Source organism: Elaeis guineensis, chromosome 1 (genome assembly GCF_000442705.2).
Source record: "Elaeis guineensis isolate ETL-2024a chromosome 1, EG11, whole genome shotgun sequence".
Classification (NCBI taxonomy): domain Eukaryota; kingdom Viridiplantae; phylum Streptophyta; class Magnoliopsida; order Arecales; family Arecaceae; genus Elaeis; species Elaeis guineensis.
The window spans coordinates 18237206-18262000 of record NC_025993.2 but is presented as its reverse complement, the minus strand read 5'-3'; the positions used below and the strand labels follow the sequence as shown (position 1 = coordinate 18262000).

At 37.6% G+C, this 24795-nt stretch overlaps 1 protein-coding gene across 4 annotated transcripts in view; it reads left to right on the top strand.

Annotated features, from left to right (window-relative positions):
• Nucleotides 1-24249, top strand: part of LOC105033694 (uncharacterized) — a 76884-nt gene extending 52635 nt beyond the window's left edge. For all 4 annotated transcript variants that reach the window (XM_019846745.3, XM_010908589.4, XM_073251136.1 and 1 more), the window contains 4 exons: nucleotides 20243-20363; nucleotides 21863-21922; nucleotides 22018-22899; nucleotides 22997-24249. In XM_019846745.3, coding sequence (XP_019702304.1) covers nucleotides 20243-20363; nucleotides 21863-21922; nucleotides 22018-22899; nucleotides 22997-23941 — 2008 coding nt within the window. In that variant the 3' untranslated portion in view covers nucleotides 23942-24249. The remainder of the gene's footprint in view (nucleotides 1-20242; nucleotides 20364-21862; nucleotides 21923-22017; nucleotides 22900-22996) is intronic.
• The last annotated feature ends 546 nt before the right edge of the window (nucleotides 24250-24795 follow it).

Sequence of the window (24795 nt, the reverse complement as noted above, 5' to 3'; positions counted from 1 at the left end):
GGAGTGACATATAGGTCCTTTGAGGTGGGATTTATTTTTTCAAGTAATCTAAGATGGGATTTATAGCAGAGTAATTCTTTGTGCACCGCATGCGGTGCAATACTATTGCACCGTCCAATAACATTGGAGCACGTAGCGCATTCAGATGGGATGGATATTTAATGCCGTTCAGCTTTTTTCTTTCTCCAATTTTTTAGTGATGAAAATACCCTTTATGACTTCTTGATACTTTGTATGACTTGTGAATATATACTGTTCAAAAAGTCATATGATTTTTTGTGAATATATATGACTTCTTGTGACTTTTGGTGAACATATATGACTTTCTATGAACATATATGTATTTACATGAAGTCATATATGTTTACAGAAAATCATATATGATTTTCTGTGAATGTATGACTTTCTGTGAATATATATGACTTTTTGTGAACATATGTGACTTCCTATGAATATATATATGTTCAGAGGAAGTCATATAGAAGTCATATATGTTCACAGGAAGTCATATATATTCATAAAAAATCATATATGTTTACAGAAAGTCATATATGTTCATAGGAAGTCATACATACTCACAGGAAGTCATATATGTTCACAGAAAATCATATATGACTTTCTGTAAACATATATGACTTCCTATGAATATATACTTTTTGGGAACATATATGACTTCTTATGAACATATATGACTTCTTATGAATATATATGACTTTCTGTGAACATGTATGACTTCCTATTAATATATAAAGTCATATATATTCACAGGAAGTCATATATATTCACAGTGAGGAAGTCAAAGGAAGTCATATGACTTTCTGAATAGTATATATTTACAGAAAGTCATATATATCCACAGGAAGTCACTCACGGGAAGTCATACAGGGTATTAGAAAGTCATAAAGGGTATTTTCGTCACTGAAAAATTGAAAAAAGGAAAAAACTGGGCAGTATTAAATGCCCGTCCTATCTGAATGCACTACGTGCCCCAATGTTATTGGGCGGTGCAATAGTATTGCACCACATGCGGTGCACAAAGAATTACTTTTTATAGCAAAGTCCTACATGTTAGAATCCAGTTCAACAGAATCTGGACCTCAAGGAAAAACAAATTTGGTTATTACGAGAAAAGTTGGAAAATATAGTCATTTTATATAAGTTATTATGTATAATAGGATTGAGGATCATGACTGATTTAAAGTATGATTCTCCTATTACAATTTAGGTGGGCAGGATTTCGTCAAGTAGATTCAATGGTCCAGATCGCTTCTGACAGAAATTCATGGGCGCTTTTGTATATTATGATGGATATGATTAATCCATGATTCTACTTCTTAGCCATCCTATATAACAGTCTGTAGGCTTTTGAGTGCATCTTGCATCTCGTCTGAGACCTTTGAAAAACAAAACCTTACTGACCACTTGCCCTTGGAGTGGTCTGTTTGCAAGCCAATACATTTCAAGCATTCTGATTTCCATGTTTCATTGTGCACAATAATTCAACATTGTTATTCAAATACTGATAAAGCAGGAACATATTATCCAACTGAGGCTATAAAAAGCTAATTTTATGACGTGATGTGTGTACAGAAAGCACAGGGGTAAACTAATGGAAATATATTTGCTTTTTTCATGAATAATAAACTATTACCTGACAAAAGACTTTGAGAAACTTAATTGATAGTATTGTAAATGCAAATCTGTAAAACAATGCATGGATGGCTTACTGTGGTAGTTCAAAACCCAAGCAACATCATGATAAGATCTTCAAGGTTTAGAGTACAATTTACTAAACGGAGATGGTTTAGAAGTTACAATAACAAACTGCTGACTTCATGGCTGCTATGTGCCCTCTGAATTGTTACATGATGGTTAGACAAGAAGAGCTGGAAGCGTGTTCCCTCTGAATTGTTCCCTCTGAATTGTTACACGATGGTTAGACAAGAAGAGTTGGAAGTGTGTTCCCATCAGACTGGCCTCTGATGGTTTAGTGAAGATTCACAAAAATGATTGTGCACACCATTTAAGGCTGAAACTTGTCAGTCATATATCTGCTTCCCGGAATATGGATGATGGTTTCTCAAGGAGTTTAAGGTGGAGAAGAGAGAAGAAGAAAAGGAAAAGGGTAACTGGATTAGGGTGTATATGACACAAAACACAATGAAAAATCACCAATTTACCCAAGTTGTCTAATCTTGCTGAAAAAATGGATTTATAAATACAAGTATAAAGGGTCTAAATCTAATATAGTAGGACCCAAAAGCATGGTCCTTGGCCCAACAATCATCACAGCATGAGAGAATTAGAGAAATATGAACGATCATGATTCAGTTAGCAGCCCATCAAACATCTCACCATGTGATAAAGCTGGAACTCCTAAATATTAAAGTAGCACAAGTAGAACTGCATTGATGATGCTTTAATTGGTGGGGTCATAAATTCTGAAGTTTCTGCCACCAGCCACCTATTTCCTATACTGTTTGTCCAGCCCTTGCACTTAAAAGTTAAAACTAGCATTGCTAAAAGTGATCTGGTTACAAGATAGTGCTGTGCGAATGATAGAAGATAATCAAATAACAAGAGGTAGATTTTCCAATCCAAAAATAGATGAGAAAGAGTACAATTTAAAAAAAAAACCATATTATGTTTGTCATGGAAAACTCCAAAGTCATTATCTTAGTAGATGTTGAAATACCTATGGAAGCAGAAAATTGGGAAGATTGAGAAGAGTTAGATTTTTGATGCAGTTAATGCCTCGATCAGTGAATGCCATATGATTCTTTAGCTAGTGCTTCTCGCACTTTGTAGTAGGGTAGTAACAAGATTTCTGCACACCATGATGACATCGAACTAAATTCATGCCATTATGCTGTATTAGACAACCAACATTCCTAGTATAAGGCTAAGATGTGGAGCTAAGCAGCAATGCCAACATAATCAGATTTAGTTCAAAATAAGGAAAGGCATAAAAATCTTCTCTTCCGTAAAGGTAGTAGTAGAATTTGAAACCTTGCGCTAAAGGAGAAACATCTTGATAGTAATGAGAATCATCCATTATTGAAGGAATCCTAACCTTTGGTGCAAGATGGAACTGATATAGATTTAACCTCACTATGAAATCTTCCATGCAAATATATATGTTTGCAACAAGAAAAAATCTGCAGGTAATTGGCCCTTGCTAGATTCTAACATACCATCCATCTTTTACCTACTTCAGCTTTTCTCTATAGGATGTGGTGGGCCATCGGCATGGCTCTGTACAGTGGAATAAAATAATAAATATGGAACAAGAGTGCTCTTTTTTAAAAAATCACCATGCATATATGAAATACGCGCATAGTGGCAGAGATATATACATGCTAGGAGATATTGAAGTTGTGAAAGTGCATAACTTTCTGAGAACTACTATCCTTAGCTGTTTCAGTTGACGTGCCTATCCAGAGCTTTGCTTAGCTCCAAGTCTTTAGCAACTGCAGGATAAAGGAATGCTCTGCAAAAAAACCTTGCTTGACTAGCCTTGTCTCTTTCTTTCGAGTCTTAGAGAAAGAAGACCCTTACTTTATAGCTTTGTCTGTTTCTTTTTCTTGGTGGTGTGTGAATTGCTTAGGGTGCATGAACCCTTAGATGCCTTCCTTATATAAAAGAGAGGTTCCAAGGTTCTATGCTAGGCACTCTGGAGTGCCCCTAGAGTCCTAACTAGACTTTGTCAAGAGAGGGCGTACCAAGCTGGATAGATAGGGAATCGGGATGGTTTCCTTTGTCTATTCGATGCAATGGCCAAACCATCCACTAACCCCTTGGTTTAATTAAAATTGGTTCAATTTATGCAGGTCAATCTACTCATCCGGATCAATTAACCCCCTCTCTTCACTCAGTCTCCCCTCGTCTTGTGGAATTAAGCAACCTCTTTACCACACGATTTTGAGAGACCCCCATCCCATCTCCCACTCATGAGTCATGATCATTGTGCCCCTCCCCTCATGACTACTTGGAGCACTCGATCTGCCCCCTTCACCCATCGCTTGGCTCAATCTGTCATCCCCCCCCTCCCTCCCCACCAGTAACATCCCCCTCCCTCCCTCCCTCCCTCCTTTCTCTCTTGTTGGATTAGGGTTAGGGTTAGGGTTTCCTTCACCCTTGCCCTTGCCCTTGCCCTCTCCCTCTCCCTCTCCCTCCATTTCTTTCTCCTTCTCCTTACCCTCTTCCCTCTTCCTCTCCCTTTATGTCAGTATGTCGTGGAACAGAAAGGTTGGACCCATACCATCCCAAGCTAGCTGCCTGATGGTATCCTCTCTGGTATTGGTTTGGCGAACTTTGATACTGCCATATATTAAGAGTCTAAGTTGGACTCCAACTTGATAGAAAAGAGGGTGCCATCATAGAGGCTGCCCCCTTCTAAAGGGCATATGTCTATTGCCTCTAGGAGGAACCTTAAAATGAAGGGATGTTGTGTCTAGGGGTTTCCCCCTCCTCTTCTAGATGCCCCCCTTTTAGTGGCGCCATATCTGATGAGGGGGCAGCCACCTTCCTTGGTTGGCTAGCCCCACTTGGATTGCATCCAAGTGGAGTAGGGTTGACCTAGGTCCAATTTTACTTGACCCGATCTAGTCCAATCCTTTTATCTAGACTATTGCTTTATCCCAATATCTTCAATTAAATCCTGATATTTTTTGATCCAATTTATGAGGGAACAAATAACTGGAATCTCATTCCATTTGACTTTGAGACAGACAGCACATTGCTATAGATGTGTTGCTGGGATAGGTTAACTCAAGTTTTAGCTCACCAAAGATCTGTCCCTTCAGGTCCACTTAGTTGCACATTAACTATCTGGTCCAGCATAGAGATATAAAGTCCATATCACATAACTAAACTTCTTGAGTAGGATAAAACCTGTTGCTCTTCCTATTCCTGTACGAGCTTGGTCTTGAATTTAGTCTACCATCATGCTAATGCCTTTGCATGACCATTGACTATAGCATTATGCCATTATCCAACCCATATATGGTTTTATGTCCCATTAAAACCCTACATCATGTTAGACTACATTTGTATGACCATTGACTATGGCATTATACCATTATCCAACCCAAATACGGTTTTATGTCCCATTAAAACCCTACATCATGTTAGACATCTTTTTATGACAACTATTCAAGTGAATTCCTTTTGAAAATAATTAATTTCTAGCTATAATAATTTTGTAAAATGATTATTTTTAAAACCTTTCTAGTTACTATCGGGCAGGTCTAATATGGATACTATCGTTATGATTGTTTTCATGTTGGACAACTTGACCCTCGGGAGCATCCAAATCTAGTAACTACTTCACTTCCTATCAAGGACAAAGTCTAGGACTCTAGCATATCATGGTCGATACATGCAAATTTACAAACCTTCATAGGACAACAAGATGTCCTTTCCTTCAAGTCAAGGGATCACTTGCAAGTTCATGCACCTAGTTCACACCTCTACCCCTAATAATGCTCTTTGAGATTGGATTGCAAGTGGTTGACTATTAAGTGCGATAAAGGAGGAACTCCATAAAACCACTATCCACCTCAGCCGACTTATCACCCAACCTCAGCCTTAGCTATCAACCGATTTTGATTACATACGAATATTCAATCCTCCATGTGGAAAGCACTCCATTCATTTGGGTAAATATCTAAAGTATTCATGGAATCTTTTCTGACTCTATAGTCTATGTGTAACGTAGACCCTTTTTTGTATATGACTATATAGGAGATAGTTTTGGTTTCTTAGTTGTTATTTGTGTTAAGTATGCAAATGTCTTTTAGGGATACCCTCACTCCCATTTTGCATTGAAGCAAGGCTTGCTGTTTTAGCAGCAGACCCCGTACTGATGAAATCCCACTATAATGTCAGCATGCGATACGGTATGGTATGGCTATGTCGGTATGGAATGGTTTGGCATTGCCGGTATTTGAGTTTTTAACCCTTAAGGCTCATGCATGGTGTATTCATGCATTCTTTTGACCTCTTAGGTCATGAAACGTTTTTGTAGTATAAGCTACCCCAGCAAATACCATAGCCTAGTATAAGCAATAATTTTGTGGGATATAGAAGTAGCAAGAAGACCTCGTGTTTATTTCATGATTCATCTAATGAAGAAAAAATTAGTTTTAAGTACCAAAACAAATGATCTAGGTAGAAAGGGTTGCCAATCATCTCCAATTCTCCAGTACTTTACACATTTATATGCTAACTATTCTATGAAGAATATAGCATAAATGTGAAGGATAACAATTCCTACTTATATATGGATTATCCAATCACAAGCCCAACTTTCCTCATGGAACTTCTTGTGAACCAATGGCACTCATTAGCCCACCAACATGAGTCCATAATTTGAAATGTCAACTAATAGCCACAAAAATAATCATGATTTGTAAAGATGGAATGACATGAGTGTTTGGTACCATAGAGACATTATTTCTGCTGTAAGCTAGGGGAATAACTAGGTGGAGTCATATCTCTCTTACTTAATCAAAACTGTTTTGAAAGGAACCTTTTTGAGAAAACCAATTCCATATACTTCTTTAGCATATCATTAGTACTTACTAGCACTTGAATGCTTATATCCGGAACAAAAGAGGAACTGGTCATCTCCTTTACTTTCTATAAGCATGTAAAGCAGGAAACTTCCCTCTAAATTTATTCAAAAGACCATGTTAACAATAAGCATGTGTATCCCAAATGACTCATATTGGAGTCATAGTATAGGTTGAACATGTTGCATCATTTATGATAGAATAATTGTTGTAAGTAAAGAAAACTGATAAAAACCAGTATTTATATCATTCATAGATCAAATGTTTAAAATATAAAAATTATAAACATTTTCTATAAATTAAACTATGGACTAAACATATGTCCTCCCTGATTTGACTATGACTACTTCCTATATATGCTCTCTTTGCTCCAACCAAAGTATCCTCTATGGTCCATTACCCAAGATAATGAGGTCCAACCTCAATATATCTGTATGAATGGTAATAGACCTTCCACTTTACCTTCAGCTTTGGTAGCTAGATATGCATGACAGTGCCACAATGCAAGCAACCTTCAACTTTTTTCTTGCCCTTCTTTTTAGTATCCTGCCTAACCAAGTCTTGCCTTGGTGGTTACTGCACCTCTATCGTTGTTGTGCGGACCCTTGAGAAACTCCCTTATTCTTGTTAATATCTCTCGACCTAAATTTCCTTTTAGAATGTGGTGCTTGTGCATAGTGCACTTCTGGAGCTTTGGCTTACTTAACTTGTTCTTCTACTGCCTCGAGCTGTTGGAGCAGCTTGATGAGATTTAGACTTGCCATTAAGAGAATAATTCAATATAAAACTATTGTAAGTATCTGGCAGTGTCTACACTATGGTATCTATCTGGGTATTTACATCCATCTCTCAGCCAAGGATCTCCAACTCCTGAATGTACTCAATCATTGCGATCACACGCTAAGTGACAGAGCCGCCCTCTAGCAGTTTGAGGTTTATGAGCACCCTTAGGTTCCTGCTATGTGCAAGCCTTTTTTTTGTCCACCAAACATTTCCTAAGCATTGAATATTATGTTGGAAGCAATGTCGATCTTCTCATTTTGTGACATGAGAATATCTGACATACTTGCTAGAATAATGACTCTTGCGGTCTTGCCTTTTTATTGGTGCAGTCTTAGTTCTCAACTATGTCCTTTAGCTGATATGTAAGGTCAGCACCATTAGGACATGTCAATCTCCCCTCTCTTAACACCCATTGTAGGTTATCTGCATCCAACACCAAATCTATCTTACATCTCCAGGTGATGTATTTAGGGCCAAATTATCTTCTCTCTAGATTTTCATTAGGGGATTAAAACTGCTCGAACTCATTCCTATACCAAGAAACAACAATAAGCCAGATACATATGAAACTTATGTAGTCATAAGAAAAATTCTGCATGATTCAGTTTTTCAACCATACAATGCCATTCTACTAGAATCTAGCTCAATTCTTCAATGTGCTGACTCAATGATAGAACTTGTTTAGTTCTCCATCGTCATGCTACATCCACTCTTGTGAAAAGCACTAGAGCGGACCAACTTAATGGAGTGGATAACAACTATCATTCCATTCTTTAATAAATGCTGATAATGTGAATACCACTATCAAGACCAGAATTTCCTAAGTAGCACACTGAACTTCCTATCTCAGTTTCTGTGGAACATGATGCCTGTTGCCAGGAGTGCACCATTGTATTCATTAGTTAAGCATGACCCACTATCTCGGTCTGAAGTCAAAAACTCCTAGCGTGCTCTACAAGAGGCATATACTTCCATTTGACAGCTCCTCTATTCATGCACCACTACAAGCGTACTAACAAAAACAGGGTTTGCCTTTGCAAAGGCACGCGGCTCGGTCGCAGCATATGCTAAAACCTCTTAGGATGGACAGTGGAGGGCCATGGTGGCTTAATGTATAAGCCTCATGTGTGCTTAATATAAAATCTCACTAGGGGACAAATAAGTTTTAATGATTTGATCACTAGGATACCATCTAGACATGTAAGAATAATACATCACACACACAGACAATCTAGATGGGCAAACTACAGACAATCAAACAAGCAAGATTAAAACATAAATCAGATCTCTGTATGGTGATCGCGGTGCCACAAATACAACCATAAACACATGTCCATGTAGTCGTTGATCCATGCTACTGCACCAGTCTAATGCATCTCGATCTGCTTTTCGCAGCCTTTCGATGTGAGAAATATGGAAAAATAGGTAGCCCACAGGTGAAAAGGTAAGTGTCTAATTCCTTCACAGTTCATCTTGGCCTTTTATTGCGTCCTAACAAAGATGTATAGGAATTTAAATTCAAACACCAAATAAAAGAAAATTATATATGTTTACAAATTACAACTTTACATCATGTTCCACCATGCCACATGGGCAGTTACCACTAAAATACCCATTTATAGAGGTTAGTGAATATGTCATGTACAGAAATATGCAGTTATGACCCATCTATGATGCAAAAACCAATGATATGGGATTTTGTTGAAAAGAGAATCCAAATGAGATCAAGACCTCCCACTGGGCAGAGCAGTTTCCTATTATGATTAGTTCTTGATGAATCCCACCAATACAAAAAAAAAAAAAAATCAATTATCTCATGATACTAATCACAATATACTTGATACTTCACATCATCTCATGGTGCAAGTGAAAACCATGTAATCAATCAATTATTTCAGCAAATTCCTGATTTCCATCCCTTTTTCTCTGATCTAAATAATTAAATGATAAGGGGAAATAAGTGACAAAGCCTAGATAACTTCCAATTAATCACATTTGTCCCTAGAATTGGTCTAGGTTGTCTTCAATTTTCCAGTCATTAAAAATTTACAATTATATGATCGAAACTAAAATTTAGGGAAAATATGCATATTAGTGTCTTTTAATCTTCAGTCTAATCCAACTGACAATTGAGCTTTATAATAGCCTATATAATTGTCTCAAATTTCGTGACAGGTATCGAGCTATACTGGTCATCATATGACCTAACTAGGTTGTATTGGGCAACATATACTTGCTGAAACTTAAACCTGATGTAATGTAGCACTAATCTTCATAATACCTGATTGAAATCAAAGATTTAGAGATCCTAATTACACGATAACATTTAATTCTGACCTTGTAAAATTAGAATTTGATTGCAAAATAGTGAATATACTGGTCACTGGTGCAATGATGGCACTAGGTGTAGTGAGTCAACCCTAGCTAAAATTATAACCCTTCCTTTTCTGTTGTAAATCCAACATGAAATAAACCAAGATCAAAGGTTAATAACATCAGACAAATTTCATGTCTTCGAAGTAAACATGTGACTAAAATCTATTGCGTAAACTGCTGTTTGCTGAGGTGAAAATTAGGGCTGCATACATGTCATTAAGTTGTCTGAGTAGGGATGACCTAATAGGATGGTTGCACACCACCAATGTGCTCTTAAACATGCCCGGTTGGAGGCATAAAAGGATCTAACCTGATAGGATCATGGGTGCTTTGGTCTTAAAAAGATTTTCACCAGAGTCCTAGTCCAACTAGGATTCCTATGAGACTTGCTTTTATATGACCCTATCCTTTCCTGGATCTAATTAGGAGTGCTTGCAGGTGTTGTACAAGTGTTTGGGGTTCCAAATTAGAATGCCAACCTGATTGGGATTGGAGGTGGCCAGCATCAAATTGAAAAGCTGACTTTGATTCGGATAGGTTAACAAGGAGACATCCTTATCTTGACGATGGGAGTCCAAGTTAATGCCAAATTGTCTTGATTAGAGTCTATCCTAATTTAGAATGAGTCCAAGATGAAATGACCTGCTATAAATAAGGTATCAAACCCAATTGGAATAGGAAACCACGTCCTAGGTATTAGGGGACAGAGTTGGGATAAGACTAGAACTTCCCATGCGGCTAAGTATTAGGGCCGGTCGCTTGAGGCTTTGATTGAGGACGCCCCAAGCGACTTGGTTCCACGCATGGGAGACAATGTAGACCTCCAGACAATCTGAGATGGGGAAATAAATGTTTCATTGGATCATACAAGGTCTCAAGGATTGAATAGGAAACCCTAGAGTCCTACTCCAACCAGAAATATAGTTTTCTCGTATCTTGGTCTCATGAAACTTATAGATGAGTTTAGATGTGGTCCTAGCCATATAGAGGACTTCATGACTGCTCTACAAACTCAAGATACAAGTACAACAAACTGAAAAGCCTCAACACAAGGGAATTTGTTAGATTTAATCAAAATTCAAAATGATGAACATACATCTATCCTATACCTAATAGGACTTCATGGACATGCAAGATGGTCCTTCTTATTTCATCTAATTAAGAAGAAGACTAAAAAAATAAAATGTGGAATATATCTATAGCGGATACAAATATACAATCATGCAAAGGTGTGGAATAAATTGATGAAACTGGATATATATGATCGTTAACACTTATTCATGCAATTAAATTGTTTATCTCTCAGCTCATAAGAGGAATACCTTCAGATCTATTAAATAAGAATCAGATCTTAGCTTTTTCTTGTAGATTAAAATTGAATTCATGGCCTTCCTTTCTCATCCAGTGACATCAGTGCCATGTAAACTCCGCCGATTCATGATATAGTTGCAATACTATGCATGTGTCACAGGACAGAGGGAGAAGAAGGGAGATAAGCGAAGAAGAAGAAGGCAAAGGGAGAGAGAAGGGGATATCTCAGTATTCTATAATCTCAATAATTCAATCTATACTCTTAATTAACATGGCAATGGGTTTATATAAATAACCCAAGACCCTAATAAGGGTCCGCATAAAAATATAATACTAGAATCCACATAAAATTCTAATTTTAGAGTCCACAAAATTCTAGTTCCAAATAATATTCCCTAATTTCCAAATAAAATAATTTTTTAAGTTCTATATTTGCATCTAATAGAAGTGCACCTAGATTTCTTATTAATGGATTGTCCTCCATCAGCATGATTAACAAGTTCTTGCTATAAATCAGTATAAATCAGATCTGAAAAGTTTTGCAATCATGTTTTTATAATCATCACCTTATACTAGGGATGAAACAAATTAACAAACCATATCTCACGCAATCTATGTGATGCGCAATTAGAATTATTCAAAACAAGCATGAATCCATACAAATCTATCAATAAACATAGATCTATTGTTACAATGGGAATTAAATTCATCTGGAGCAAAACTGTGGTATAACACTATAGGATTGGTGGGCCCTCCAACATGGTTTTCTATAGTAGAATAACATAACAAACGTGGAATAGTATCACTCTTTTTGGTAAACCACTATTAATATATTGAATACATGCATAATTAGAGAGATATATACTTGCTAGCATTGGTTCACTGTATCGCCTTGAACCGTTTGGTTTGGGGCGTATGGAGCTGTGCCGAGGGTAAATTGGTATAATTCTGCCCCTCAATTTGAGACATTGCGAGGGAGGAGGAGAGGGAGGAGAGAGAGGAAAAATGAAGGAGAGAGAGAGGGAAGAAGGGAGGGAGGAGGGAGAGGGATAGGCTGAGAGAGGGAGAGAGGGCTTTTGATCCCCCTCTCTTCTAGCTGAAGCATAATAGGAGTGGAGCCCCTATTTCGAAACGAACTTTGAAACACGCGCTCCAACTTTTTTTCAATTTTTTTAAGTGAAATCGGCAGCTAGTTAAAAAATTCTGCAAAACAAGTCCGCTTTATGTTATGCTTCAGTTCAGAGGAGAAGGACATTGAAAGCCCCTCTCCCTCTCTCTCTCTCCCTCCCTCTCCCTCCCTCTCTCTCTTTCTCCCTCTCTGATTTTCTTGTGTTGGTACATGCTAGAATGACATGGTATCATATTATACTGTACCATACCACCAGTCTACTAGCATGGATGCTGGTTTCGGTACTGTGGACCTTGCCTACTAGAAGACACCAAGGTTGTGAAAGCGCATGATCATCTAAGAATTACTATCCTTTACCACTTCATACCACATGCCTACCTAGAGCTTAACCAAATTATGTGTCTCCAGCAACCACAAACCAAGAGAATGCTCTGGAAGGGAAACTTGCTTCACAAACAAGACCTCTATACCAACATGTACTGCACTGTATTGACTGTATCTGTGATAACCCAGCCAGCCCAAACGAAAAAAAAAAAAACAGAAAACAGAGGAGAAAAACTTCCGAAGGGAGTCTTCTTCCTCCGTTCACCGGCTCCTAATCGGAGTCGGAAACAAGTTCCCTCCGGCCCTATTTAAGGAGATCCCTCCTCTCTCCTTTCCACCGAAAATCCTAAGCTCAAACGGCGGCAATCGTCGGAAAAATCCCGCGGAAGACCGTCCCTGTGCCGTCCAATTTCTCGCCGGAAAAGCTTCGCCGGTGACGGAGGTAAGCCTCCTCCCCTTCCTCTCTTCTCCCTCTTCCTTCCCGTGCCGATGTGCACACTCGCCGGCAACCAGAGTCGCCGGATTTTGTTGCGGAAGAACCTCTATATTTTGCTCGTTTTTCTTTGATTTCCGTCGCCGGTGGTCACCGCCGACCATCGGTTTGGCCCTCTTCTTATCGGTGAGTCACCCCCTCCTGCCGACGGCCGCCCCACGCCGGCTGCACCGCCGGCCGGCCAACCAACGAGAGGACCTCAAGGTCCCCTGTTTCAGCCCAAAACAAGTCCACGGGAAGAAGAAAAGAAAAAGAAGAAGAAGAAGAAGGAAAAGAAAAAGAAAAAGAAAAGAAGAAGGAAAAGAAAAGAAAAAGAAAAGAAAAAGAAGAAAAAGAAAAGAAAAAGGAAAAGAAAAAAAAAGAAAGAAGAAAAATAAAATAATAATAATATAATAATATAATAAATAGGATTTTCTCTCCTCTCTCTTCCGTGAAGAAAAAGAAAAAAAAAGAAAGAAAAGAAGAAAGAAAAAAAAATAAATTAAATTAATAAATAATGATATAAATAATAAAATGTGAGAAAGAGAGTTTCTCTCTCTTCCCTCTCTCTCTTCAGCTTGAACTAGTATTTTCTCTCACTAGAATTGGACTTTCTCTCTCTACTTTCTCTCTCTAGAATCCTCTCTCTAGATTATTTCTCTCCTAAGATTTTTAAAATTTTGAGAAGAATAATGATGAATTTAAATGATTCTCGTAATGGATTTTTGATCTGTGATCGTCGGACGATACACCGACATCCACTTTGATCAGATCAGGTATTTTTAGATTTTATTTCTCATGATCTTATTGAATTATCCACATGATAATTTTAGCATGATTTGATCTGATCGATCAGAATTTGTTGAATCATATTGTCTGAAGAATTCAAGATGAGTTTTCTCTCTCTAGAATTTTCTCTCTAAAATATTCTCTCTCTTGATTGATTCTCTCTCTAAAAAAAAGGTTAGTGAATGAAGAAATTTCTTTTAATAAGTCTAATCTGATTTTAATGAAGAACCCTGATCTATGATTGTCAGACAGCGTACTAGCACCCACCTTAATCAGATCATGAATCTTTAGATTTGATTATCCATGATTTCGATCTAGTCATGATTTGATTTGATCATGTTGGTTTCACCAATTAAGATATTGGACCAATCGTAATGTTGGATTGTGTCACCTGATCAATTTGAATTGTACCTCATGAATTCTCTCTCCTCTGATTTTCTCTCTCCACTTGATTTTATGAAATCGATGAAGAAATCTCGGTCCTATCACTTCGAATCCGATTTGATCTGATAGTCAAACTTTGGATCGTTTAGGTCCTAATTAGATTTTGATTAGATGAAATTAGATGATCGGACCCAATCTAAACCGTTGAAATATGGTATTCGTATTCTTTCTAATTATTGAAATTGATTCTGTATAGGATTGTGGATGTTTGATCATGGGATATCGCGATATGATCTACGAACAGAATTTTTGGAAGAAAATTTATAGAATTATGTGGATTTATTGGAATACGTTTGAGGTAAGTAATGTTTCACTTTTTCTAGATTTATCGGCAAATTATAATGTATTCTTCTGACATGATTTGTGAAACGATGCATGAATTGGATGAATGGTATTTTGTTATGAAAATATCTTATTTGAAAAGTTATGATGAAGCATGATTGAACATATTGATTTCATGATGCATTATATTGATTGATTTCGATACTACATGATTATATGTTTTATTATCGAAATTAGAATATGAAACATGATTTATGAAGAATTATGATATAAGAAACAATAAGAATTGACAACCTGACTATGTAAAGGACCCTGCCAATGGGGGCATATACGTTGGCAATTGATTGTCCTGAGGGTTTATGTCGCCAGCGAGACCAGCGATATGTCGTCAGAGAGACCAGCGACAAACCGCCAGAGAGACTAGCGGTTCCAAAGGACATGGCTGCCAGATGATTCGTAGCCTACCGCAAGCAGATACGCGGTATTATGACCCTGCCACAGGAAAAATGTGGTCATAGCTCATGGTTGACGAAAAGAAATTGAAGAACAAAAGAAATTGAAATTTAGAAAGAAACTTGAATTTTCGAAAAAGAAATGAATTTGGCATGAATTATGTTGCATAATTGAAATTGATTTCAAATTGATGAACTCTGTATACTTATTTTCTATAAATAATGATTTACTTAAATGCCTGATGAAATCTATTGAAAAGTGATCATTGCTTACTGGGCTGTCTAGCTCATTACCTCCTATTTTATTGTTTTTACAGATGTTGAGGAATTAAGATGATACAAGATATGAATGGAAGAGTGATCAGAAGCAGAATCTTCATACTTTTATTTTGGGTTGAAAGGCTTATTGAATTTGATGCAAAGCCTTTGAATTGTTGTTGAATTTATTGAGATATTAAAGAATAAAAATTTAGGTCGTTATATTTTAGATTTAAATTGTTGACTAATTATTTCGCTGTTGTTTTAGGATAGTATGATAAGGTGCCTTGCATGCTTATGGGAAGAGTTTTCTATGAGTATGCGGCGGTTGCCATGATCCTCGATTCAAAATCTCGGATCGAGGGCGTGACAGTATCGTACTAGTACAATATTGAGACTCGGCTTAGTATATTAGCTGAATTGATCCATAACAATCTAAATGGAGCAACACTGCCTTGTATCACCTGATACCACCCTGTACCACTTGGTTTTGGTTGGTATTGTGTCTAGGAATGAGCAAAAATTGTTGAAAGCCTATCATTGTACAGGGTGCATATCTTGCCGTGTTGATTGTGTTGTACTGAATTGGCAATGCATTAATATGGCTCTTGGCACCAGTTTTGTAGATCTTGCTTCCAACTTCCAAGCCTTCTCTTTTTGGCTCCTTGGGAAAGATCCCTAGCTCTTTGTGTCTCTCTCTCTTAGTGGCATGTAAATTGCTTGGGATGCTGGAACACCTGAGATGCCGTCCCTATATAGAGGAGGAGAGGCATTAGGGTTTCTATGCTAGGCAACCCAATCCTAACCAGACTCTATAAAGAGAGAGGTTAAGGATGGCATGTTGGCACCATATCCATACCGCCCCCATATAAGGAGTCCAAGTTGGACTCTAACTTGAAAGAGAATAATGAACTAGGATCTCATTCCAATTAACTTGAAGATAAATGGTACATGCTAGATGCATTACAAGGATAGGTCAACTTAGATTCTCATTCACCAAAGACATGTATTTTAGATCTATATAGTCACACATTTGCTACATAGTCCAGCAAGGGGATATGGAGCCCTTATCACAATACTGAACTTAGTAATATAGAACCACTTGGGCTTCTTGTTCCTGCATAGGCTACATGCTATAATAATTCAACCCCCCCATCATTCTAGTGTCTCTATATAATCATTGAGTATAGAACCATCAAACCCTTGGTCATGCAATTTCATGGCCTATTAGAACCCTAGACTGCATTAGACATCTTTTTGTGAAAACTCTTTGCATGAAATTCTTTTGAAAATAATTAATTATTAAGTATAATAGTTTTGGCCAAATAATTATTTTCAGAACCTGTCAAATTACTATCTGAACAGATCTAATATGTCTAGCAACATCTTTATTCTTATACGGACACTGCCATTATGATGGTTTCCATGTTGGACAGCTTAACCTTCACAAGAATCTGAATCCAGTAAACTACTATGTTCTCTATCAAGGACAAAGTGCAGGGTATCATGGTCAATACATGGGTTTGGGTGCAAATGCACTAACCTCTAGGGTACAGCAAGATATCCTTTCCTTCGGGTCAAGGGACCACTTGCAAGCTTGTGTATCTGGTTCATCCTTCTACCCTTAATAGTGTTATGCGAGATTGGATTGCTAGTATTGACTGTTCAGGATGATGGTACACCCTCGAGTGTCAGTGCAATGTCTCATCTTGGTGAAGGAAGAACACAAAATTATTATCCATCTCAGCAGCCTTACAAGTGTGGTGCTCATCTATAAGTTTTAGCAAATTTCGAGTACTTAGGAATATTCGATTCTTCTTGTGGAAAACACTTTGTCCATTTGGATAAACCCCTGAAATAGTCATAGGTTCTTTTCTAGCTCTATGGCTTTTGTGTGACACATACCCTATATTGTATATGACAGTATGGATAGAAGATAGCCATGATTTTCTAACCTTTCTAAGTACAAATGGCATTTGGGACACCCTAACTTCCAATATTCACTATCCATAAAGAAGGCATTGGCATAGTTGGATCACAAGAAGCAATCCAAGGAACTAAGAATAAGTGGCTTGGCATGAACCAGTAAGAAACTTGTATGCATAGGTTCAATTCAGATCCTAAATCGAGCAAGCTACACCCAAATTGCCTGAACCACTCTTGAATCAAGCAGTCCAAGGTGTATGCCCTTGGTTTGTCCCCAAATGAACTGGTTTATAGATGATATTATGATTGTGAGGACCTATGCAGGCATATATTTAATCCTACATTGGTTGTTCACCATACTTATACAAGGCCAAGATTAGCCTTTTTGGGTGAGTGCTTGGGTCTTTACATATGATATTGCATCATAAGTTTTTGAGGAAGACGTGAACTCAAAGTCGAGTTCTTTCATGCTGGGGAGAACTATCTAACCTAGAGTCTTAGTTTAGTTGCCGGAAGCTAGATATCATTTAATGTGCTTGGTTAGATTGTCTTTTGGTATGCTTTGTGTACTTGGGAATTGTAGCCTATGAAGTTGTTTTGCATTTATTATGAAATTGATTGGCAAGCTATCTAACCACTGTATATCTCTATATGAATAAAAGGGTAGCCTGGTGCACTAGGCTCCTACCGTTGTAGGGTTTTGTTGGGGGGGTGCTTATGTATAAAGTAGTTTTCTCGTTAAAATTTATGCAAGAATTATATTCTTATCGTGAGGTTTCATTATTTTCTTTTTGTAATGGAATGTACTCAAGTTCATCAAGATCTTTGATGATTTTTGAAAATTAAAAATGCGATATAACAAAGCATTTGAAGATTTGTATTTCTTTGGTTTTACTGGAAGCCGACAGTGATAGACTTTCTCATAATCTTAATCATCTAGCCTTTTCCTGGTAACTCCTATTTAGACATTCTAATCTAAATGATTTATGTATTGGATTTCTGTAAGTTAGTTAAACTCATACTTATTTGAAAGCATGTCCAAACATAGTCTAAAGAAGTATATTAGTTAAAGCAAAGGACTTGAACAGTAGTATGCTAATAACTTACATACTTCATGTTTCGGCATGTAGGAATTGTTAATACATAGTTTTTGAAGTTGTGGCTGGAACCAACCCATTTCAACTGAATTGCATTGGTTTCAGCTTCAAGACTAAGCAGAAATTGTCCTCTCCGTTTCAAGTCTTGGACAATTCACTTTTGGTATATCCAGAATTCAAGATTTAAACAAGGATTGGTACTATTGATTCATGTCTAATAAATTTAGCTTGTAGAGCCATTTTCTTAAGATTTGACATATCCTTGTTGCAATTTTTAAGAACATATGAAGCAATTAGAAGTTTAGTACCAAGGAATTCAAGAGAGTGTTTACTTTTATTATGTATGAAAATTCTCAATCTCTTGGACCTTAGAGAAATCTTTAAGAACAGACAACATTAGTTTGGAAAGTTCATATGCCATTTCAGTTTGCTTTGGTTTCATTTTTGATGGCATACTCTTTAACTACGTGCTTTCTTGATGTGGAGCTCTTGACAGAGCTTACTGTCTTGACAGACATATAGAATCACATCCAAAGAACTGCGACCAGTTAATTTTACGTGTACAAGTACAATGCTACACCTGTAAGCATACATGAGGACGCCAAATTATACAATCCCACATCCTACTTTGAGCTTGTTAAGTTTCGGTTGGTACAATGTTTATCATGCAATACTATGTGCATCTTTTGAGGCTTTTGATCAAGATTCCCTAAAATCAAGGTTTGCCATGTCAGTTGAAAAGGTTTCCAATGTTAAGAATTATGTATTGAAAAGGCAAGATGTAAACAAGGAAACACATAAATATGATGCAGGAGAATAGTGTACAGGCACCTGACAATTACTGTGTCAGGATTAAAAAAAAAAGAAATTCAGATTCCACGACAACCTTTCTGATATTTTATGGTCATGAAGCTTACATCCAGTTCTGGAACTTCCTTATATCATGATCCCTGATTAAGTGATTATTATGCCTATCTGCATCTGGGGGCCACTATACTATACAGAACACATGATCTGTTGAAAGCCAAACTTGACCAGACATGACAGTTTAGACTTTAGACAACCAATCATTCTCCCAACTCCTGAGTGTAATGCTTTTGTCAACTTGCAGTCTTGCATGAGCACATAACTTAAATGTATGTCCTACCTGGGTCCCTCCTGATTTTGCATGTTATTGCAAATTTTGCATAAGGCTAATCATTCAGTCTGCTTTTTTATCAATTCCAATTTCCTACGGAAGTTCTTGGTAAATCATTCCTTATGCAAGATCAAGCATAGCACTGTGATCAAGGTTTTAAATCTTACGGGATGGGACTATCTTGATTTTCTCACGGAATAACACATGCCGCCATCTCGCCCTGTCTCGGCACTTGGGATAGAAGATGTCCCAAGATGTCTCGATCATGATGCTAGGACGCTAGCGGGACGGCATTGTCCCAACACATGGGATGATATTTTATCCCGATATCCCGCTGGAACATGAATCCTTAATTGTGATGATGAAATTCATCATGTATAACCCTTCCTGATTTCCTTATTTGGAGAAGAAATATCTCTTGCCTGGTGATCCCAATGTCTAAGCATGTGACATTCCTTACAAATGATGAAAGAAGTAAAGCCAAGGTTCGCCATCTTGGTATCAGACCTTGTATTAGTACCATTCTATTGCAATGTTGGTGTGTGGTTTGCTATGGTATGAGACCATGTATTGAGTGTCGGTACGGTATGATATACCATACTGGGCAGTACGGCAAACCATGAGTGAAACTATATATTTTAAAATTTGTTGTCAGAGCATCACCCTGGCATTCTGCTTAATTTACTTAACTAGGTGGATGTTCTTTGGTATCGTGGACCACATATTTCTGCCATTTCTATATATAAAAAGAATATGACTGACAATTAGCAAAATCTTGGTGTGAGGTATAGAATTGTTCTTTCTTTTAACTTGAATATTTAAATAGCAAAAGATGCTGAATGCTATTTGGTGTGGACTTCTTATTTATGTCTCTATCATTCTGCAGTGGTGAGAAGGCTCAAGATATCAACTGGTCTGAAATTATAGAAATTAAAGGAAAAGTGAGGCTGCATGCATTTGAAAAATTTATTCAGGAGCTTCCCCGCTCACGCAACCGTGCATTAATGGTAATATTTTTGTTTGAGTATTCAGTGATGTAACTCTCAAGCATCAACCATCTACCTTGTTTGTGACCAAAATGATACCTTGAAATTGGCCTAGTTTGCATAATCTCATAGCATATATCACTAATTAACTGCTCATAATTTAAAAAGTTTGGATTAAAAATAATGATCAACCAGCAGCCAGTAGCATTAAGCCATTGACAACTTACAATCATGCCATTCTTATGTGATGAAACATATGAATATCTGTATAAGTTTTATTCCTTTTTTCAATCAATAGAAACAAAAACACATCCAATTTACTATGCGTAAAGATATCTGCCCAATGTCAGGGCTGAAAACAGATCATCAGATATTGTTACAACTGACAAGTATTTTGGTATATCCAGAATCATATTCACTTATAGAATTCAACAGATGCAAGTATTGATGCAGATGTTGATTGGAGATTAAAGTACACCCTGATTCTTTCTAAATCTAACAATGCATTTGGATATGGATAGAATATGTTAATATTCATAATATTGTAAAATATTCAGCAATGTAAATTGGATATGAGCTATGTTATTTGGTTAAAACAAATATAAATATGAATCTTTGCATTAAGAAGGAAAAGTTCATATGAATGATTTATATGGAGCATTCATATATATATATTGACAATGCTGATGGAAATTGGACTTTAAAATTTCTAAGTTTGTACCAAGCATATACATATATAGGTCCTTTTTTTGGGTATCATAAATCGAGTTAACTGCATGCTATATTCAGTGTTTTAGATACTGCTTTTATACATCAAAATAGAAAGCTGATAGCCTAATAAAGATCAGCTGGAAAAGGGGAGGTAAAAACATGCATTTTACTATGATTATGGCTACTTTGTCTCGTTTATTCTAATACATATTGTTCTATTTTTTTCTTTAAAGAAAGTTTGCCCTTCATGGCTGTCAATATGAGCTGTTTGGTGCATAAATAGTTCATGTTGACCAACATGAAGGACAAATTTTGAAAAGAAAAAGTTTAAAGAAAAGTAAGTGTTAGAATAAACAATGTAGTAACCAGTAATCATGTAAATAAAATTATGAATTTACTGTTATTAGGATTACCAAGTGTCTAGCAATTTGCTAAAATCTATATCCTTGATTGTGTCCAAATATGCATACCTATGTCAATTTATCCAGAGATCCACATCATATCCAGGTAATATGTTAATATCCACATTCACATCCATTTAAGAATATGGAAAAGAATTCTAAACAGCATTTGAATTCACTATCCTGGATTCAAAAAACTTTTCTGAATTGGGATGAAAATTCATATAGATTCCCATATTCAGCAAATGTTGGATGCAGTCATGTTGTATTCAACCTCTTTCAGCTATAAATGGATTCTGGATATGAGATCTCGTCTATACTGATCTAAAGCAGTTTATAGATTCTCTAACAGAACTTATGCTAATATTTATTCCATAAAACACTGACGGATTCAAATACTGTTTTCAGGTAATCTCCCTGTGCTGGAAGGTTGGAACCTCTAGAGCTGGGCTGACAGGCATGAAGGAGGTGCGGTTAAAAACCAAAATTAGGAAGAAATGGTTTGTAACCATGTTCATGACTTTTAAAATGCTTGTGTGTTACTTTGTCATTGGCAATTACAGGTTGCTAAGATTTACAGAGAGACTGAGAGGGTTGGATTTGCACAGATCTGTCCAGGTTTTGATCTTTATGTCTGCCCTCGAAGTGACACCATAATCACAATACTTGCAAAATCTGGTTTCTTCAAGGGCATGGCAGCAGTAGAAGAAGACCAGGATTCATTGATTGGTTGTGTTGTATGGCGTAGAAGCCACCCATCATTGAGCTCTGCCCCCAAAAAGTTGGACAAAAAAAAGACTTCCATGCAAGAGCATCATCTTCTCTCTTCAGATTCTTCCATTGCAGAAGTGAACTCTTCACCCAGATCAGAGGCTAGATCTGCAGCTGGGAATGCAACACTTATGGCAAATGAAAGCCACACAATGCAGCTAAACAACAATCCATCCAACTCTGGTAGTTTGAAAACAAAATGCGGACCAGGAACTGCTCCTTCAATCCCATATAACTCTCCTCTAGTTCCAGCTCAACCACTTCATCCACAGAAGCCTGACTCAAGATCTCTGCAAGAGACTATGAGGTGCAATGAGAACTCAAAGAACAGCTTGGAACCAATGCCAATGCCATCAGCTCATCCTGGACCGCAGCAATTGTTCACAGAAGTTCCGCCACGGAATATTCAGTCTGTCAATACCCCATGTAACCTTCACAGTTTTCATTCTGATCCCCATCCAATCCAGCATCAAGTGGCACAGAAGTCTGATTCAAGCTCCCAGAAGGACTCCAATGCAATATCTTCAGAGGCTCGGACGTGCATCATCCCTCTTCCAGAACCACTGAAGCCTGTGTTGGGTTCTGAACTGACCCAAATTGCTCTTCCTGGGCCACCTCCGTTGCCACCAGAAGTTTTGCAAAGGCTTATCGGTTCCAGCAGAACTGTTTTAAAGGTTTGTAACTACTATTAACGCCATTTCTTGGCCTCCTCATATCTTCCAATTTGACTGCTTGTTTCAGAAAAATGTCCTTACTTAACCCCCTCTGCAGGAACCTAATGAAGGCACACCCAAGGCTGAGATTCCTTTGGGGCATGTGGCAGAACCAAAGCAAGCTGCTAAAAATATTGACCCAAGAGTACCCGCTCTTCCTATACAGCCTCCATGGCTGTCAACAGCTCTGAATAGAGCTCCTGGAACTGATGTTGATGATGACTTACCAGAATTTGACTTCAATTCTGCATGTGGAGTACCAGAAACCTCAGCTAGCAGATATCTTCAGCCTGATCATCATAGGCAAGATGTTCCTTCATTCAACAACAACCAACTCCCTATCAAAATGGCCAACAGTGCAGGTGCGGCTACGCTTCATGAATTGCCCAGTGTGAAGCCAAGAGGATCTATGCGAACATCACCATCTTCATCATTTTCTAGTGAACCCTATCAAGGAATCACCTTGCCAGCAAAATTTGAAAGTTTTGTCTCAGAAAACAAGCCTGCAGCTCAGACCTCCGACTTATTGATGCAACCATGCACCTTGGATGCCAATAAGGATTCAGTTAGCCCAAGCTCGAATTGCAGATTTTTAAGAAAGAATCACTGGGATGATGATGATGACATGCCTGAGTGGTGCCCATCTGATCTAGAACACCCAAACCAACCACCATCATGCTCAACAACCAAACTGCCCTCACCGGTACTTGAACCAACCTCAGAGATTGCAGCACCACACCCCTCACTTAATGCTCCATCCCCAGCATCTCTCTATCCACCAAAAGGTCAAGGATTTAGTCCGGGGTTTGAACTTGGAATACTGGGCCCATGCCCTGCCAGCAACAATCCTGCTGCAGCACCAGTTCAAACAAGACCAACCATCAAATTTGTTCACTCGAGACGAAGGCCTCCCTTGATTCCCAATACAGACCATTCCTTGAGGCCTTGGACTAGAAAGTTTGGTACCAAACCGCCGCAATCAAATGCTGGTTGGAGATCGTGAGGGCCCTGATATCAACTATGCAGTTTTGTAAAGTTGTAAATCATCATGACTCAGTAGATCACCATGTTAACCATTGGCAGTTGGTGCAGATAAATATCTTGTTGGTTGAGCCTTTATGAGTTGCAAAGCTTTGCAAGGGTGGATCCTGCTTGTAGTCTGGTTCTAAATTCAGAGTCGGATTGAAGTTGGATGGTGATATTTTAGATGTGTATGCCATGCTTTGAAAAACTAGTGCATCCGTCAGTCTCATCTATGTTATATTCATATTGGTTTTAAGTGATCTTGTAATGCTTCTGCCATTCTTGCAAGATGACATGCTGTCTAGGGATGTTGGCAAGGTCACACAATTTTGCTGCAGTGATTTTAGGGCAGTCCTATGGTTGTGCGGTATGCCCATAATGGCATCTTGGATCTCAACCTTGTGGACTGTCATAATCATGGGTAATCGCAATGTGCAAGCAACTCAGGTTGTCAAGCATGGAGTACAGATACCTCCTAGGCTATACTTTTCAGCGGATGCTGAATACTTTTATTCTGCATATAATCACAATTTTTTTGCCATCTCAGACTAGTGTTATTTAGTGGACGGTTTTTCTTATCCTGCATTTGGGTCTCAGAATTGGGAGGTGGAAATGGGCATCAATATTACTGACATCACTTGGATATTGAAATGCTGATTCTAGTAGGTATTAGATACTTATAAAAAGGACAAACCCATTCTGAGGCATGGCTTGGGTATTATTTTTCCTAGTCTTGTGCATGAGCAATAAGAAAAAGAGTTTGTTAATTATATATTGAATAATATATTAAAAATATATTCAATAATATTATGTAATTTTTTTAATTTTATGTTA